This window comes from Centruroides vittatus, unplaced genomic scaffold (genome assembly GCF_030686945.1).
Source record: "Centruroides vittatus isolate TY-2023 unplaced genomic scaffold, ASM3068694v2 contig_919, whole genome shotgun sequence".
NCBI lineage: Eukaryota > Metazoa > Arthropoda > Arachnida > Scorpiones > Buthidae > Centruroides > Centruroides vittatus.
This window is the reverse complement of record NW_027122606.1, coordinates 182072-202596: the sequence shown is the minus strand read 5'-3', so window position 1 is coordinate 202596 and position 20525 is coordinate 182072. Positions and strand designations below refer to the sequence as shown.

General features: G+C 33.2%; 1 protein-coding gene across 1 annotated transcript in view; it reads left to right on the top strand.

The window, feature by feature from the left end:
* LOC136984445 (dynein axonemal heavy chain 7-like) overlaps positions 1-20525 on the top strand; it is a 204871-nt gene that overhangs the window by 17180 nt on the left and 167166 nt on the right. The window contains 7 exon segments of the mRNA XM_067281432.1: positions 558-732; positions 6955-7046; positions 8937-9115; positions 13059-13194; positions 13262-13387; positions 14675-14881; positions 19387-19508. Of these exon segments, the coding sequence (XP_067137533.1) occupies positions 558-732; positions 6955-7046; positions 8937-9115; positions 13059-13194; positions 13262-13387; positions 14675-14881; positions 19387-19508 (1037 nt within the window).

The following is a 20525-nucleotide window of genomic DNA, read 5'->3' as shown; positions in this document are numbered from 1 at the left end:
TGTCCTATTTGTAATTTTTCAAATGAACAAATTTATTTTCTTGCATCTGGCAGCACTGCCTTGCGATTGCTGCAAGCATTTGCAGTGATTCGGCACTCAGGTAATGGGCATTCGGTGGTTCGGGCATTCGGGACTTGACTATTCACAAAAACGTCATATGGGCTATTCTATTTTGTGCACATGCTCTACTCTCTACTAATAAATAATTACGGTTTGTCTGTTTTTTTATAATGGTTTTAATTTATATAAATTTTAATCTAAGTTTTTGTATCTATCCTATAAGACAACCCCGGATTTTCGGGGCCTTTTTTTATGATTCAACTATCGTCTTATTCACCGGGATAGACGGTACTTTTATTAATGTAAGCAAAAGATGACTTTAAAATATTGATCTCATATAATCAAAATTCAAATTATTGAATTTATATATTTAAAAGTAATCATAATTTACTTTGTCATACAATTTTTTTTTTTTTACAAAGATATTGAAGAAATTTCGGCTAATTTATATTTATGCAAACTTATCCTCTTTTTTAAAATTTATTATTTTGTTTCAGTTAAATAGCAGCATTAAAAGGTTACCAGTTTTGCAATCAGTGTTAAAGGAAATAACCCGTCCTTTAAAGATTAAAGTGTCTTTGGATGATGAAACTTTCAACTGTAAACAGACGGAATTGAAAATTTCATTGGAACCTTTTTGCAACGAGTTACAGGAAAGAATTAAATATTTTGGTATGTTATATATTCATTTATTTTACAGATTTTTACATTAGAATGATTTTTCAAGTTGGTCAATATTTCCAAGAATGATAGAACAAAGTCATTATATGATTTTTTTATTCACAAAAGTTTGATTCGTCTTGATTCCTTATGATATAGGAAAATCCTCATCATAGGCCATTTACAAGGCAATTGAGAGAATTTTCGAATTAATTATATCATTGGAAGTAATTTTCTGATTGTTTCTAGAATGTTGCAATAGCTATTTATCATATTTTATTCTTTCTATCTTTTTAAATGAAAGTCTAGAGAAATCCATGCCATTACCAACAATTGTCTATCACTATTTAAAACTAATTATTATGAGTTTTGTTCAAAAATAATGTATATATTAAGATTTATTTGTTGAAGTTTTCATATCATTTCTTTATGTGAAAAGAAGATTATCATACAACATGTAATGCTAAATTAAAGCAATAATAGTAAACTGAAATTATGAAAAATAGAAATATATATATATATATATATATATATATATATATACACAGAGTGATCCAAAAGTAAATGGACAGTAGGCGGAATAGGGTTCATGTTAGGGTTATATTATATCAATGGTTTATATTTAAATTGGTTATGGTTATAGTTGAAAAATTACATCAGAGATGCATTTCAAGAAATTAATACACTGAGGGGACCGTTAAGGGTACCTCTCGATAGTCGAAGTCGGCTAGATCGGTCAATCCGATCGCATCCACGAAAAGGGTCGTCGTGACGTTGAGTGGTGTGTTCTCGGATCGAAGAAAAAGTCTAAATGCCGTTATTACGTGTTTACTTACAACTAAGTACAATCATATATACAGAAAGTATAACAATGTCGATCGTGGAGACAATGGTCGGAGCGCACGAGGTGGACGTCAGAAACGAAGCACGTCGAGCCCAAAAAGTGGTTAGCCTCGACTCTGACGTCACGTTGGTCGGGGACGGTGGTCAGTCGCAGTGTTGCCGACCGCCACAGTACCCCCTTCCTAGTGTAACGATCGTGTGGCTAACGAAAACGTGCCGGAAATCGGACGCGTCTTCCGGAGCGCGTCGTAGTTTTGGTTTCGGCTTCTTGCTTCGAATGCGTGGTGCTCGATGATTTAGGGTCTTGTACTTCCGTTGAACTGGGAACTTGTTCCGTGTCGGTCTCTTGCTTGTCGTCTGTTGGTGGTCTCTCGCTTGGTGAAAGATGTTCTGCCAGACAGTAAGCTGGCTTAAGTCTGTCTATAGAGATAACTGTCTCTTTTTGCTGTACGCGGACTTTGAAGAATTTGTCTGCACACTGCAGTACGGGAAATGGTCCGTCGTACGGCGGCTGCAGAGGTGGCCGTACGGCGTCGTGCCGCACGAAAACGTGGGTGCAGCGCTGTAGGTCCTGAGGGACGAATATCTTCTTGGCTCCGTGACATCTCGTTGGGGTTGGTGTCAGTTGGTGCATTTGCTCCTTGAGCTGTTGAACGAAAACTGCTGCATTTGAGTCTGATGGTGTAGGGGCGAGAAACTCGCCGGGTAGTCGTAAGGTCGTCCCGTAGACGAGTTCGGCGGTTGTTGCCTTGATGTCTTCTTTAAAGGCGGCTCGCATCCCTAGCAGCACTGACGGTAAGACCTCTGTCCAGCGGTCGGTCAAGCAAGCCTTGAGAGCCGATTTAAGTCTGCGGTGGCTGTTCTCCACCAGGCCGTTTGCCATTGGGTGAAAGGCAGTCGTGTGTATATGGCTGCTACCCAATAATTTAGTCAGAGCTCGGAACAGGTGTGATTCGAATTGCCTACCCTGGTCGGTAGTGACCGTCTTCGGTACACCGTAACGCGCGACCCACTGACCGTAGAAAAACTTTGCCACTGTCTCTGCCGTACAATCGGCGATCGGGAAAGCCTCCACCCAACGGGTGAACCTGTCGATGAGCGTGAGACAATATATGTTACCTTGCGAAGGCGGAAGGGGACCTACAATATCCATATGCACATGTTCGAAACGTGCGTTAGGGACCTGAAGATTTTGGACAGGGCTCCACGTGTGCCTATGAATTTTCGCTCGTTGACATGGAATACAGGTTTTGGCCCACATACGTGAGTCCTTTCTAATGGAAGGCCAAACAAAACGACTAGTTATTAATTTGGCGGTAGCTCTTATTCCGGGATGAGCCAGATTGTGTACGGCGTCGAAGACTTGCCTGCGGAAATTAACCGGGATATATGGGCGAATTTTGTTCGTAGATATATCACAGAATAATTCGGGACCTGCATTCGTGAAGGGCATTTTCTTCAGCTGCAAGGCTGTACTCGAAGACAGTAATTGTTGTAATTCGGGGTCGCTGATCTGGGCTTGCGCGATGTTCGCGTAGTCTATTGCGTTTGGCACTTCGATAGTTTCGATCCGCGACAATACGTCCGCTGGTGTGTTGTCGCTGCCTTTAATGTAGCGGATGTCCGTGCTGAATTGACCTATAAGGTCAAGATGCCTTAATTGCCTAGGGGTGCATTTCTCTGGCTTCTGACTAAAAGCGTACGTCAGTGGGCGATGGTCTGTGAAAACCGTAAACTCCCTGCCTTCGAGCATGTGCTTGAAGTGCCTTATTGATGCGTATATGGCATAAAGCTCTCTATCGAAAACCGACCATTTTCGTTGTGGCTCTGTTAATTTGGCAGAGAAGAAAGCTAGTGGCTGCATCTTCGGTGTGCCGTTGGAGGAGTCAACTTGATTTAGTGAGCCGCCGATAGCTATGTCGCTTGCGTCGGTAAAAAGTGCCAGTTGCGCGTTCGGATTCGGGTGTGTCAAAAGCGTCGCGTTGGCTAATTCCTCCTTGCAATGGTGGAAGGCATTGATTGTCTTCTCAGTCCACTGGATTTTGCTGTTGGGTTTAAGGTTTGGTCCTTTTAGTAACTCATTTAGTGGGGCTTGTGCATGGGCTGCGTTTGGGACATTCCTACGATAGTAATTAAGTAGCCCCAGAAAACGCCTGAGCTCGCGAACCGTTGTTGGAATTTTATATTCCAGTATGGGGTTTACGCGTTCGGGTAGAGGTTTAATGCCCTCCTTGTTGACTAAGTACCCCAAAAACGGTAGCTCTGGTGCACCCAATATACATTTGCTCAGATTTACCTTGACGCCGTACTCTGAGAGGCGATGGAAAACCGCCTCTAGGTGAATCTCATGCTGCTCCCTCGATTCGCTAGCGATTAGAATGTCGTCGAGGTATGCGAAGGTAAAGTCGAGCCCTTGGAGTACCTCATTTATGAACCGTTGGAAGGTCTGCCCGGCATTGGACAACCCGAAAGGCATGAACATGAATTCGAATAGGCCAAAAGGGGTTGTGATCGCCGTCTTTGGAATGTCGTCCGGATGAACAGGAACCTGATTGTACGCGCGGACTAAATCGACCTTGGAGAATATCATTTTGCCGAATAAGGAAGAGGAGAAATCTTGCAGATGTGGTAACGGGTAGCGGTCGGGAATCGTAAGTCGATTCAACGCTCGATAATCGCCCGTTGGTCTGAAGTCGCCGTTTGACTTGGGCACCATGTGCAAGGGGCTGGCCCAGTTGGAGGTGCTGGGTCTGCAAATTCCTTGCTCCATCATATGTTGGAACTCTTTCCGAGCTGCCGCGAGTTTGGCTGGGTGCAGTCGGCGGGGTTTTGCGAATACCGGCTGTCCCTTTGTTATAATGCGATGCACGGTGTGGTGTTTGGGTGCCCTGGCCGTCCCTGCGGGATAAGGATGGAAAATGTCGGGATACTTCTCCAGGATACTGCGGTATGTCGACGAGCTGGCTATCAGCGTTACTTGAGTAATCTCTGTTTCGATTTTTTTACCCGTGGTGGCTAGGTTAGTAATTGAGTCCCGGAGACGAGCGCCCTTTAGGTCGATTAACAATCCGTATTGCCGCAGAAAGTCGGCGCCTATGATTGGCTTACTGACGTCGGCTAGTACAAAAGGCCACTGAAAACGGCGGCGGAGGTTCAGCCCGAGCGTAACTAGCTTGGTGCCGTACGTTCGTATCGGTGTACCATTTGCCGCGTACAGCTTTACAGCATGGGGGTCGTCCCGCGAGCCATTTCCTGAGAAGGGTAAAACGCACACGTCGCTTCCGCTATCCACCAAGTACTCGCGGTTAGAAATGGGGTCGAAAATAAATAAACGGCTCTTGTTATTGGGGCTGAAATCGCAGCGGGCCGTTTCGTGCGATTTCCTTAAGAGTTTCCCGACTGGCGAAAAGAGCATGGGGAGCGGCAGCGTTTTGCCTCGCTCCCGTATTTCTGGTGATACCAGCAAGGGTGGCTAACGTCCCCCTTGGGCGTCTTTGAACGCCGCCGCCAATGTGATCTTCCTTGCCTAGACCTGTCTCGGGGTCGAGCTAATCGTTCGATTCTTTGACTCAGGGATTCTATTTGCATCTGGAGCTCGCTTAGCTGAATTTGAGCGTTATCGGGACCTTTTTGGACTTCGTTTACGTTTGCGTGCGTTACTTCGCCTATTTTGTCGGCCATGGTGGCCAAGTTTTCTAAACCGTCGTCGGAGGCTGCCAGGATCGCCTGGGTTTGTTGCGGCAGTCGTTGTAACCATAAGGTTTTAAGAAAATCTTCCCCTAATTTATTGTTGGCTAACTGCCTCATTTTCCTTAGTAAATGTGAAGGCTTTTCATCTCCCAACGCGATATCGGAGAGTAGCGCTTTGATTCGCCTTTGTTCCGAGTCTGAAAAATCGGCGAGCAGTCTGGACTTAAGAGTATTATAACGGTTTTCGGCCGGTGGGTTGAGGACGATGTCGCTTACGTAGTTCAAAATGTCAGAGTTGAGAGCCGAAACGACAGAGTAGTACTTGGTACTGTCTTTGGTAATGCCCGAAATGGCGAACTGGGCCTCTATATTGGCGAACCACAACTCTGGAGTCTTGTCCCAAAATGGGGGTAGTTTGAGAGCCACTCTGTTCACTTCTGCGGTGGGTTCGGGCTCCGTCATCTTTGTTCGGCTGCTTGACCGGCGTGGAAGGGAAAAAGAGGCCTACCTGAATTTCCGTAAATGTCGTCTGGGCTTCGGGCTTCGGGCTTGGGAATGTTCGGTGTTGCTCCCACGTTGTCGATCACGTTCGGGTCACCAGTGAGGGGACCGTTAAGGGTACCTCTCGATAGTCGAAGTCGGCTAGATCGGTCAATCCGATCGCATCCACGAAAAGGGTCGTCGTGACGTTGAGTGGTGTGTTCTCGGATCGAAGAAAAAGTCTAAATACCGTTATTACGTGTTTACTTACAACTAAGTACAATTATATATACAGAAAGTATAACAATGTCGATCGTGGAGACAATGGTCGGAGCGCACGAGGTGGACGTCCGAAACGAAGCACGTCGAGCCCAAAAAGTGGTTAGCCTCGACTCTGACGTCACGTTGGTCGGGGACGGTGGTCAGTCGCAGTGTTGCCGACCGCCACAACACAAAGATACTTGTGCAAAAATATTTGTCAAAGCATGAAATGGTAAAATGTAGAGTTCAAAGCTGTGTAAATTGTGATGAACTGCACTTTGAGCATCTGCATTGACAAAATTATATTGTATTGTGTTAACAGGGCCAGATTTACATAAGGGCATTTGGGGCTAGTGCCTAGGGCCCCACAAAATAGATGCCCCCACAAAACTATGTTTAAACATTTTTTTTTCTATTACCGTGACAGCCTAGTGTGACCTAATCATGAGGGCTATAAGTAGAGAAAACCAAACCCGGGAAAAAAACCTATGAAACATACCAGAAAATTTTGGGAAAAAAATTTTACATAGGTATTTTTCAATTAAATTAAAATAATTAGTTTTACACAATAAAATATATGTATGTTTACAATAACTTACAATAATGTTTATTTTTAAATGAAAGTTACATCTTCCTATCTAAATCTAGTTGAAAGTACAGTATTTTATGTAAATTTTCTAAATTATCAAATTTGCCTACTCTTAAAGGGGGTCCCCACCGTATTTGTGCCCACGGGCCTCTGATTGTTAAATCTGGCCCTGTGTGTTAGTAAATATAATTGTATATATAATCTCAAAATTTATATGTATGTGTAATCTCAATAAATATTATCATTTACTGTCCACAAGTAGGTGGATTATATATACATATATATATATATATATATAATATGTGTGTTTTACTCAACTTAACTAATGCCGAGCTATATTCATACTGAAAATAATTTTCTTTTGATTTCAGATAAAACATATGAATCTTTAATTAATGGAAAATTTTCCAAAGAAGTTCATGAACTTGCATCTCAAGATCCAAAGTTTGATGAATTGGTTGAGGTAGTTATTTTTGTGATTTATATGTTATACTTGTTGGCTGTAGCTACCATATAATAAACAACATTATATACTTAGTTTAACTTACATATTTTATTTCACAATATAATATTCCTTTTTTCTTACTTGTGAGAACTTGCAGAACTTTGTCAACATTTTCGTGGACCCCTGGGATTTTGAGAAACACTGTCTTAATAATAACAATTATAAAGTTATATAAAATAGAAGTATTTTCAATAAATCAATAAAAATATTCTCCTTTTGATAATTTTTGTCTGATGGCGACAATTATATTTAGTAATTTGAAGACCTAGTTTTTTCCAAAAGAGGAACCACCATTTATTGCTTTTGTGTTCCAAAAATTTCGACAATACAATCTGGCAACAGACCTTTCTTTATAGGCTTCTGGTTGCCAAACGTTAAAAAGTCTTTTAAAAACACAAAAAAATTCCAGTTAAAAATACAAACATTTTTAAAAGGTAGGAACTGGTGACATTAGACGTCTTCTGCTTTCCCATCATACCTTCTTGGGATTTTTCAGCTTTTATCTACAACTGAGTGAGTGCTGGTAAATGTAGATTAGGAATTATTAAATGTAGAAGGTATGATGGGAAAGCAGAAGACATCTAATATCACCAGTTCCTACCTTTTAAAAATGTTTGTATTTTTAACTGGAATTTTTTTGTGTTTTTAAAAGACTTTTTAACGTTTGGTGACCAGAAGCCTATAAAGAAAGGTCTGTCGGCAGATTGTATCGTCAAAATTTTTGGAACACAAAAGCAATAAATGGTGGTTTCTCTTTTGGAAAGGACTAGGTCTTCAAATTACTAAATAAAAAAATATTCTTTTTTTTATTTCATTACGATCATTTCAACAAGGCTATACAGATTTTATATCCTATACTTAATCATACCATCATATTTAAATCTTTTTCTCTTTATTTTCTGCCCTGCCTAGATATTCTGGTATTTTAATATTCCTCCATCTTGTTTGGGCCTTTCTCTCCAAAGTAGGCATCTAGTCTCATTGTCATAATTTGTTTGTTTTCTACTTTTTCTATAAGTTTGTTTATATTTTGTTTTTGTTTATTACTTTTTGCTATTTAATTCTCTTAACATTTGATATATGGTAGAACTCCAATTGTCTGAGGTAATGTGGACTAATGCCACCTTGGGTAACTAGAAATAGATAGTCATGACCATTTCAAATTAAGAATATAAAAGATTTATATGGTATCACTTTTGAGCTTCTTTTTTACCATAGTGAATTTATTCATATATACAACAATTTTTACATTATTTATTATACAACACACATATTTATTCTTAAAACTATTGTACTATACAATAGTTTTAAGAATAAAACTGTGTGTTGTTGTAGTTATATTTTAATATGAATTGTTTGTTTTACATTGAATGTAAATAATAAAAGGTAACAGAAAGAAATTATTTTGTAATATATGTTAATATTTGAAACTTTCTTTTATGAATTACAAAAAAGCAGTATGACCACTTACTGATTTGCTTCAAATAATGCAGAACTTTGCTTAATTGAGTCTTGAATAGTTGTGGTTGTACTGTTTTTTCAAGTTGGAAAATGTAAGGTCAATTTGCTAGAAATATGAAGCATTCATTTTATTGGATTTTATAATTTTTACTTTTAAAAATGAGTTTATAGTATCAAAATATTCTTTGGATATATTTTTGGGCACCAGTAAAGAAGTTAATACTTTGTAGTGCTACCAAAGAAAGCATAAAAGCTCCATTTTTAATTTAAAAAAAGAGCATTTTTGTGTGTTTTAATATTAAAAATTCATATCTTGTAATAATGAATTTAACTTACTAGATTTATATAACAATATAAAAATTAATATAGAAATTTTAAAATTTTTAGAAAGTGACATTTTATCAAACTCTGCACACAGAGATTCAAGGAATCTTTAGTAATGAAGAGCTTGCTATATTTTCTGTTGACTGCAATAATTTGAAAGAAACTTTATCTTCTTTAACAAATGAATTAATTACTGTACTTCTAAATACTTTAACAACTATGCATACAGAAGACAATTTGAGGTATATATTTAATTTTTATGAAATTAATTAAATGAAAATTTTAACTTTAAATTAAATAAGGTTATTTTTAAAAATTAAATTGCTTAACTTCAATTATTACATACAGTTTATTTTTAAATTTTAAATTGTGAGTTCTAAGGAGATGTTTTCATGCACATCATGAGTTCAGTCAGACTCAGAATGCAGGTGGGTTAAGTAGTATTGAAGCATGTAGCTCAATGTATTTGAATCAATCTCTTCATGAAAATTTCTGAGTCAACCCAGACTTCAAACCTGAGTCTCCAGAGCAGCAAGCTGATGCCTTTATTACCTCAGACATTTGTCATCTATTCGTTGCTTTTATTAGTGAAAATCACTATATAAGATCTATACACTTATTTTGATCATTATTGTTTTTATAGCAATGAAATGGCTTTATGTAAAATTATTATATATTATTGTTAACTTTATAATTTCATTTTCATAACTTTCATTCACTTTTCACTTTTCATTTTCACTTTCATAACTTCATTGAAATTTTAACAGTAGAAACTGATTACTTTATGGAACATTTAATAGTTACTATATTACAGATATCCTATTATTTTTTATTTTAATTTTTATTAATATTATCAATTTATTAAAGAGAATATAGTAGGCCTTTGTTCTTTGATTATGCTTTAGGAGAGATATTGGATATATGAAATAAGTGAAAATAAAAGGTATTTGTTTTACAACGTTTATGACATTTTCAATAGTGTGCATTTTAAATATACAAAAGTAAGAAAAAATATTACGGATTTTTGTATATTAAACATAATACATATATATACATGAATGAATTTATTCTAAAATATAATTAGATCCATATCAGAATCTAAGATATGTAATAATTATAAGACATATGCCAAGAATGATGAACCTAAGATATAATTTTTACAATAATATCTAATAATTATAGTATTCTATTATTACTCTTCAATATGAAATATTTGAAGAATATCATTCTAATGAACCAAATGGCATCAAAACTATATGATTTAATTTCAGTTTACACTCATCCTGGCTTTTCTATTTTAATTTGGTTATAGTTCAGTTTATTACCATTTTTTTTTATCATATTTTTTTCTAATTTGTTCACATTAAAATAATGAATGCATATAATTTACACTCAAATACAATTTTTTTCTAAATTCAGCACTGCATAAGAAATTTTTTTAGTAATGTGAGTTCAACATACAATTTTTCAGAATTTGGGGAAAACAAAACCGATAGATAATCAAATCAATATCTACAGATGTTTGAACAATTATTGAAGTGCAAGTTTCTGAAACTAGTGGCATTGAAAAACATGTCTATCAAATTGTCACAAAAGAAGAACTCACTACAGTAGCAGTGAAAGTTGCATCAACAATGATGTGACCATAGGGCCGGTATCTCTTTGATACCACGTCAGGATGACACCACTGTACCTTTAGATTGATACAGAAAATCAATTGCGCGAGCGGTTACGTATGGGGTAGACCCGGAATGAAGCGAGTGGAGAGGATGACGGAAAGAACGCACCCAGAGATTTATATATAAAAATATACCCGTTTATTTTCTCCATAGGACTAATTAGATACAAGCGATTACTTTACAGAGAAACACGTGATAAGGTACATGGCTCACGATCCGCGAACATAAATTCTACGCGGATTAGAGAGAGAGAGAGAGCTTACAAATATTCGTGTGTAGGATAAATACCTTAAGATATGTAGTCGGATGTCGATGTAATAATCGATGATATCCTTATAGACCGTTGTAGGTGTTCGGGCTAAGAATAAATGATCTTGTAGTAGATCGTTGGTAATGACTCTGTCCACTAACAGGTAATAGTTGTTCAGATAGGAAGTGTAACGATGACAGTTCGGCTTGAATATAGATGATGAGGGAGGATCGGCGGCGACAGGTAACTATCCTTTTGAGCGCACAAACACGCGGTCAGTAACAACTTCTCCGTCTTACTCATCGTACTCCCTTTTTATATAGGGAGGGAGTTTGCAGGCCCTTCTTTGATTTCGTCAGAAGAGATGATCTTCTTGGACCAATAAAATTATTGGTGACGTAGTCGTGTCACCGAAATTTGACTCATCTTAACAAGGAACTCAACTCGTGGGAATCGAGTTTAAACTGTTCTTATCAACAGAATTTATCAGTTGATTTCCCGTTTAACTAACCCTTTTTGGTCTACTTCGTTCCGTTTTGTATAAAATGTAGAGTTTGCATAAAATATAGTTAAAAGATTATAAAGGTACATATAAATGATAAAGTTCACAATATCCCGATCGTCACAATGATATACCAAAATATAATCAAAAGATGTACAAAGAAGCATTTTTAAACTATGATTGTAATGATAGTGTGTTGTACAGAGAAGAAACCAAGAATCATAAACCAAATTTTCTCAATTGTTTTGTTTCATTTAAATCTATTATAGAAAATAATAAAACATAGTTTATAATGCAGGGTGTCCAAAAAGGAACTGATGGATTACATAAACTCATACTTATTTTAGGAAAATAGATACAGACTACAGGGTTTCTCCTAATTAGTGAGCAAACTCAAAAAAATTTCTTATCTTCAACAAATCTTGTTATGTTCATCCTTGCATTACTCTCATGATATTGATATGATATTTGAATTTCCTCCAGGTATTACATAACATGTCTTGAGTGACAGTTTCAACTGCATTTATTATGTGACCTTTTAATGTTTCAATATCTGTAACAGGTATTCGATAAACCAGATCCTTCATATAATCCTAAAGAAAAAGTCTGAAGTAGTTTTGTTGGGAGCAGATGGAAACTGAATTGAGCCATCTTGCTCTACTCATAGCTCCATTCTAAAGTTCTACTTGCAGTATTCGGAGCACCCTCTGTTTTTGTAATATGAAGAATGATGTAATATAATTGTCTGCAAAACTTCCTTAAATATATAATACTTTTCATAATACATCAGTTTTTTTTTGGACATCCTGTATAATGAGTTTGTCGTTTCATTTGCAAACTACACACGTAATACTAATGAGATATTTATAATTGTTGTGATAATCATTGTACTAGTTTAAACAAATCAACAACACAATAGAATATAAGTGATAATCAATAATTTAAATAAACTTAACCTTAAATTTACAATTGAAAAATTAAGAATTCTTTATATGAGATCTACAATCCAGATTTTTTTATATAAGTTGGACTAAAGGGTTAATGTTACCTATGGTTCCAAAATGGCAGCTCATCTCTGATTCAAGGAAACAGAAGAAAGAAAACAGTGGGGATGCATGTTCTAACCTAACCTATTCTAATAATTTGGTTGGTAATAATTATGGTAATTTATTAGAATAGGTTAGAACGTGCGTCCCCCACTGTTTTCTTCTGTTTCCTTGAATCAGAGATGAGCTGCCATTTTGACACCATAGGTAACATTAACTGACTAAAGGATAGACACATTATTATTTTCTGCTAGTATTAATTATAAATTAATTTTTTGAATGAAATTAAATAATTTACAAGAATTTGGAAGAAATAGTGACCTAGAGCAGGACTTGAATTTGTAATTTCTGATTATTGCACAGCTGCCAACTTAGTTACACTACCTAACCTTCATCTGAGCTTTTCTTCCAGACATGTTAATTTGAATTATATAAGTCTGAGTTCAAATTTGTTCTGTTGTCATTCTTTTCATCTGGATTTAAATAAATTATTCAATTTAATTCAAAAAATTAATTTATAATTAATATTAGCTCAAGGTTGCAGCTTAACTGCCTAATTTTAAACCAAATTATATAATTTGATTGATTAAATTATTCAATTAATGATAGCTCAAAAGTCTGTTTTGGCTATTTTTAGTATTTATCAAGTGATTTTAATATCTTAAACATTTTAAAAATAAACATTTTTAATAAATAATAATATTTCAGAATTTGTAAAAATTTTCAAAATGCAAATATTGAATTAATGAAAGTACCTGAAAATTCCAAGGAAATGTTTGAGCAGATAAATTATTCTGAAGATATTTTAAATAATCAGTACCCCCTTTGGCTACAAGAAGTGAAGGTAAACTATTCACTAAAGATATTTGTTTAAGTTTAAAAATCACAATTTTCATTTGTATTTTCAACAGGAATCAGCAAGAAGAATGTTTGTGCTTTTAGAAATAAGTACAATGACAATGGATGATGTAGAATTGAATGCAGAAGTGCAACAATGGCCATCACAGCTAAAACCTCTATTTTCCCAGTGTGATGAGGTATATTTTTAAAACTTGGAAATTTTTATGATTAACCATTTAATTTGTAAAAAATACAGGATGTTTCATAATATTGATATAGTTTGAAAATACAATTTTTAGTACAATATTTTATTCATTATCTATGTAGTACTGTGGTCTACTGGAGTATACAGTTTAAAGATGGGGTAAGATAATAGTGAAGGACTGTACAAAAATAAAATAGACACGAACACAATAATCCGAACAAAAATTATATTTCTGAGATTCCTTTACACATTTACACAGTTGACGGGATGATCAATTCTCCCCGTTTTTACGGAACAAAGAGATTCCCTATACATGGCCCCTATCACGATTGACACTGATCTTACCTGACACGACAATAATCATGAACTTGTGGAATCAAAATTATTACAATAATTTACAGGACGATAATCAGATGATCTCTAGGTTGACTTATTGTTAATATATATAATGGTAATATCAAAATCTTCTCATAACTAGCACTATAACTCAGTCCCAATCTTCCTCTTGACAACGCAGTAGCTTCGCTTTCCTTGTTCGAATCGTAAAGTCTTACCTCGTAGCGAGTACCAAAACCGACAATAGGAATTGTGGCTTCTAACTCTCCTAATGTTCTTTTAATCCAACCCTGGTACACAACGAAGAGCAAAGCTGAAGATCCTCAAGATGAAAAAGGTGTCTCTTACATGTGGTTGCAAAATTTATATGTGCTGCCATTGATATCACGTGGTAACGTATGTCAATGAGAAAAGGGGCCAATCACAGGCTTGCATCACCACACCACAAGATGTGATACATAACGAATGAATATATGCACGACAAACCAATACGTGCCAATGGAATTTATTTATATACATCAACAATATTAACAACAATTAGTGATAATCACTACATCTACAACAGTTTTCAAATAATAAATAAAATTTTTAAAATTAATCTATTATTAATATAACAGTGTTGTTAATTATTGCTTCTGTAATATTTCTAATTGTATTGAATACACTTTTTTCATTTATTTTACAATTTTTATTGTATTTCATTTAAAAAAAAATATTTGTTTTTTAAAGATTCTGATTAAAACTCTATTCCTTATCAGCATCAAAATAAGTGAAATTTGAATACAAACAAATACATTAAGTTATTTTACAGTATATTCTCAATATTAGAAGTTATGATTTTTTATTGTCATAAGGATTTTTATTATTAAATGTAACTAAACATTTTATTGTATATATTCAAATCATAAATTATATCAACATGATTTTTATTACTTCTTTTTAGAACTTAAATAATTGCAGAGAAAAATATGAAGAATTACTTAGTAAAAGACAAACACAGGTATATACTCAGTTACAAATAATGAAACAACGAGTTAAAGAACTTAAACAAAATGGAGAACTTAGTTTAGTTCCTCAGTATTGGCAAGAAGTACGAACAATCCAAAAATATATTCAAGACATAAAAGAAGATATTAAATGGATTAATAATGTAAGATATATGAAATGAGTTTGTTTTTAATTTTGAAATTTTAAAATGAGAATACAGTAGAGCAGTGATTCTTAACAGGGGAGCTGTGGTCCCCTAGGGGTCCATAAGAAGTTTGCCGGGGGCTGCCAAATTATGCAAAATTTCATTCAGAATATAATTAAAGGAAATTGATGTATAACCGAATATCGTATTGAAAAGTGAAATAAGAAAGATGAAGTTTTCCTATTTAGTTTTTTTTATTTATTTTTTATTTATTCTTACATTCATCTTTGTTAGTACAGAAGAAATAAATGCAAATATGCTACTTACACTGCAGTATTTACTTCTTTTATTTCAAAGCAATTCTAAGAAACTATTAATGCTTGGAATTTTAAAAATAATTAGGAAAAATAGTAGGCTTTGAAAATTTAAATATTTTTGCAAAAGTTATGCAAAATCTTTACCACAAGTTGCGGGTGTTTTAGTTTTAGTTTAGTTTTAGCATCGACTTTGGATCGATTTATCGACATGCTTTTTATTTTATTTTTTGTTAAAAATCAATGAGTTTTCGTGTTTAATTGTGAAGTTTGAATGTTATTTAAATAGATGAAATAATAATGTTATGATTTACATTTATTATATAAAAAAATAAAGCAATAATAAAAAAATCAATTTATTACAGATAATTTAACAAATATAAATTAGTATTAAAAAAATGGGGGTCACAAAAAAATTATGAAATATTTGGTGGGCCACGAGTATAAAAAGGTTAAGAACCACTGCAGTAGAGCATCGATCATCCGACTCAATTGGAGACGGGTTGGTTGGATAACGGAAAAAACAGATAACTGAAAAGTATAAAAAAATACATTATTAGTATAATATATTAGTATATCCCATGTAATTAGTATATTAGTATATTGCTATTAACTCACTTCGCATTGAATTTTCATCGATGTTAATCCTAACAAATTTCTTTTAAAAATAATAATTGTTGCTATTGTATTGTTAAAAATTATTTCTTTATTTTGCACAAAATAAATACAAAATAAAAGAAATAGAAAATTAGCCTGGTTTAAATACTGGCCTCCCTTTCATGGTCGAGTCAGTGTTGCCAGCTAAAACATGCAAAAATTTAAAAATAATATTAAAGTAGCCAAGACGTAGCCAAATATTGTAGCACCATATCACTAGCGGACATTTGAATTTGCCGACTAGAACGTGGTCGGTTAAGATGTGACGGTTAATCGGGGGTCAGATAATCGATGCTCTACTGTAATTTTTTATTATTAAAATTAAATGTGAGCGTGATATTAATAAAGATGATAGCAAGTACTGATCTGATATTTTGATGTATTGACGTATTGAACTTGGTTCATTTTACAAATTTTAATCTGTGCTCTGATCTTTTTCTCAATAAGCACTCTTTACATTGTTTTGCATGGTAGCATTCAATCATGGCAATAACTATGTCATGCTGTTACTCTATTTATTGTGGGTTAGTTTATCCTCTCTGTGCAAGATTGACCATCAGTGGCCCTATGATATTTGGTTGTAGCTTTTGGGGATGATGCATAGTAATGAACAAGTAATATGTGAACAGTCTGGTCTCACAATTCATTGCCAGATTTGGTGATATTTTAAGCTAGTTGGCAACTTGGCAATGGTTATTTCAATCTTGCATTTTTCTATATTATAAATTAATTCAAGGCGTTTTTTGAATATTTTATTAAAAATCAGGGCTGGAGTCAGGTCTAGGCAAACTAGATAATTACAGTTGCCTAGTGTCTGAATCTGAAATGTGCCTATAAATCAATTTATTTTTTAAAATTTGAATCAGGAGTCATGGCAGTGACTCCTTGCCATGTAAAAAAGTTACTGACTGACTCTATATACAAGAATTAGAGTTATTGATTTCCAGGGATCAATTTCTTTGTCCCTCAAACAACTGAAGTAATTCCAAATATTTCATTTGAAAGAAAATTGTTTTTGTAGGTAGTGTGCAAATTTTCACGATTTTGTGTAATGCGGTTGTCATAATATAAGCAATTGAAAAGTGCAAAAATTACCAGAAAAGCTCTGTTTTCTTCTCCTCCTTTTTCTTTCTCCTTTCAGCACTGTAGGCTCTTGTAGAAAAAAAACTATTGGATGTAGAAAGCTGAAATTTTAAACTTAAACTTTTTTCATGATCAGTGAGGTGCTGGTGGAAGTCAATAGGAAAAAGTTCATGGGAATTTCCCATTGAGCTAATTCAGTTTTATAGCTTAATTTTATGCTTATAAAGATAAAATTGCATGGAAACAAATGAAATTTATTTAAAATGTTATTCAGAATAACAAAAGCTCAAAGTTATGTGAATGAAAACTTTTTATAATGATTTTTCTAAACAGTGTATTGAGAGTCTCGGTTGTAGTGTGTTTTTGATTGGAGGTGCATTGGTTGGAAACAAGTTTGGTTGGCATTGACCAAAATGAATATTGAAAGCATTCGGTTGGCAGCACATTTGGTCAACAGTATGTTTAGTTGCTGAGCACTGACCAAATTGTACGTTATCATCTTATGTCTTGATGTAATAATACAATTAAACAAAACCAATTGATATCCAAACAAAAACATTTGAGATGTAAAAAAATTATGCCAAGTAAAAATTTATGACAATTTAGATGACTGTTGTTATACAAGTTTTTCTTTGGTAAAGACAAGCTTGGCGCTTAGAAGTGGTACTCACAAGATTTTTACTGTATTATTGTTTCTACATTACAAGCACCGAGCTTATCTTTACCAAAGAAAAACTTGTATAATGACAGTCATCTAAATTGTCATAAATTTTTACTTAGCATAATTTTTTTACCTCTCAGATGTTTTTGTTTGGATTTAAATGGTTAGTGTACAAAGTGAATGTTCTCTAAACCAATGAGTTTTCGGGCTTTATTTATTACCAACATCTGTAGATTATGAATACATGCAAGGATCAGATCAATTGAAAAATCATTTGTATTGGATCCTTTTGGCATAATTCGGTATTGCATTATTTATAATTATAATTATTGTATTTAGAACCAAAATTAATGTAATTTCACTTTTAGATTTATTAATTTACAATAATTTAATACATTTATTTCCTTTCAAATAGTTTTATGTATGCAATGTCATTACATAAACCAAAAGAAAATTATCTAATACATATCAAATAAACTATTTATGGATTTGATCTTTATTCTAATCATTAAATAATTATATTATATTTATCATATTTATAAATTATTTTCATTTAATACATTTTCTATATTATATTTCAGAGCTGTTTGAAATTAACAATTGAATGTTAATGGAATCTTATTGAAGTTTCAATTTTTATTATTTTCCTTGTTAACATTGACAGAGTTTTTAGAATTGTAATAATGTAATGTTTTGGTACATATATTAAATTGAAAAAAAATAATAAATTTGTAAATTCTTTAATTCATTTAGTGTAAGAAGTGCAGATCTTAAAAATTAGTAATAGCAATCTGTGTTTCATTTTCAATTGAAAGACAATAACTTTTATTTCTTAGACTCATTATCAGTTTTAGATTGCTCCCATATAAATTAATGTAAATGAAAAGTTTGTATCTCATGAAACTTGAAATTGCATAAGGTCTACAGTTCTAATTAGCAGTGATATAATTAGAATGGAGTAGATGTGGTATGTACCCGAGTGCTAAATTTTGAAGATACCGTTTTTATTGTTTAAAAAACAAAGAATAACAAAAAAATTTCATTTCTTCAACATTTTAATATCTTTATTTTTAGAGAAAATTATAATCTTTTGAAAATGTATTTAAATTTAACTAGAATTTTAGAGTTGGTTTCAAGGGGCACCATTATTTGATTTACTCCATGCGCTGTTAATCATAATTATGCATTTTTTAATTGTTACTGAATTTTGAGTATTGAATCAAGACCAATATTGACAAATGTGTTTTAATAATGACTACTTTCTAAATCTTTAAAACAAAACATATGGAGAAATTACTTAAGTATTAATATTTTCAGAGAAATATGTGAAGAATCACACAGATCTATACTGGAGTTACAAATAATGAAGTAACAAGTTAAAGAACTTTATTAAAAGCAATAGTTAAAAGCCTAAGTTGCTGATGCTTAGAAACATAATTATATACATTTTTATAACTATGTTAAGATTTAATAAACTACAATATTTACTTCTTTAGTAATTTGTTTTGTATTACAGTTTACATATTTACTCTAGTTAAGTTTATTCAGATCTGTAGTAGAATTTTAATGAATCGTGCCAAAGTTTTTCAATATTAGTTTTTCTCTTTAAATGTTGTTTCCTTTAAACTTTTATCAAAGTTAAATAATTTGCATACACAGTTTATTTTAAAATTAAATTACAATTTAAAAAACAATTTAATTTAATTTAAAAGTTTTGTAATTTATATAAATAATTTACTCAAATTTAAAAATTAAATAATTACAAAATTATTTATGTTGTTCTGATATGAATCATATATTTCATGCAGGAAGAAGTATTGTTTAATATTGAACTTACAAAGTTTCCTCTAGCACAAACTATTACAGAAGAAATGGAGCCATACATCAAACTTTATGCAAACTTTTTGAGCTGGGAGAAACTAGAAGATAGGTAAAAATAAATTTTTCTTTTAAGTATTCATAACTTGATTGATATTTTAATTAGCATTTATTTTATTAATTTAAAAAAATATTTAAAAACAAATGAAAAATTCTCTATTACATATGTACATCTTTGTAATTAGAGAGACACAAGTACTTGAGTCTACAAAGTTATAATCCTGTATGAATGAATTAGAAAAGACATTCTTTGCTAATTCAGTCATAGACATCATTTGTTGTTCTCACTACAATAGAAATATTAGACTTTTTATCAATTTTTTTATAGTGAAGCAATTTAAACAGGAAATAAAATTCCAGAATAAATCTTATGCATCCTTTTGTTATCCAGTCTATATAAATTAGTATCATCAGATTGAAACTGCAATAGTTTCAACTAGTATATTGTATAGCAAACTTCAAAATGTTTGAGGGCCAGAAATGAATAAGTATGTTATTGGAGGCCAAAGGTTAGAATTTTACAAGTCCTATATAGGAATAAGATAAGAAGACTCTAAAATTATTATATGCAAAATTTAATATTTATTATTAATAAATATAAAAGAAAAGTTTCATATATAACTAGTTTATCTATTTTTAATGAGAATATGGTCCCTCAAAATTTCTCAACTCAGATTCAGACAGCAACTATGTCAAAAGCAGAAGGTCTCATGATGCCATCCTCCTGATAACTGACAAAAAAAAAATATATATATATATACCATATTTACTTGCATATAAGACGAGGTTTTCATTCATTTTTGATTGTTTTAAAAACCTAGGATGTCCTATATGCACAAGCGAAGGATTCTTTGCATTTCTGCAATAATTTTCGTGAACCATGTTTTCACATTTTTTACTGGATGCTCGCCCTCTGGTTTTTAAAAACAAAAGTATTTTATCTGGATTGTTTTATTTGTTCTTGTGTATTTTCAGGAGTAAAGATAAATAACAATAGGTAAAGCAAAGCTTTTGATTTGAATTTCAAAACCACATGGGAGCCGGATATAAGTTTTAATCCATTCCCACG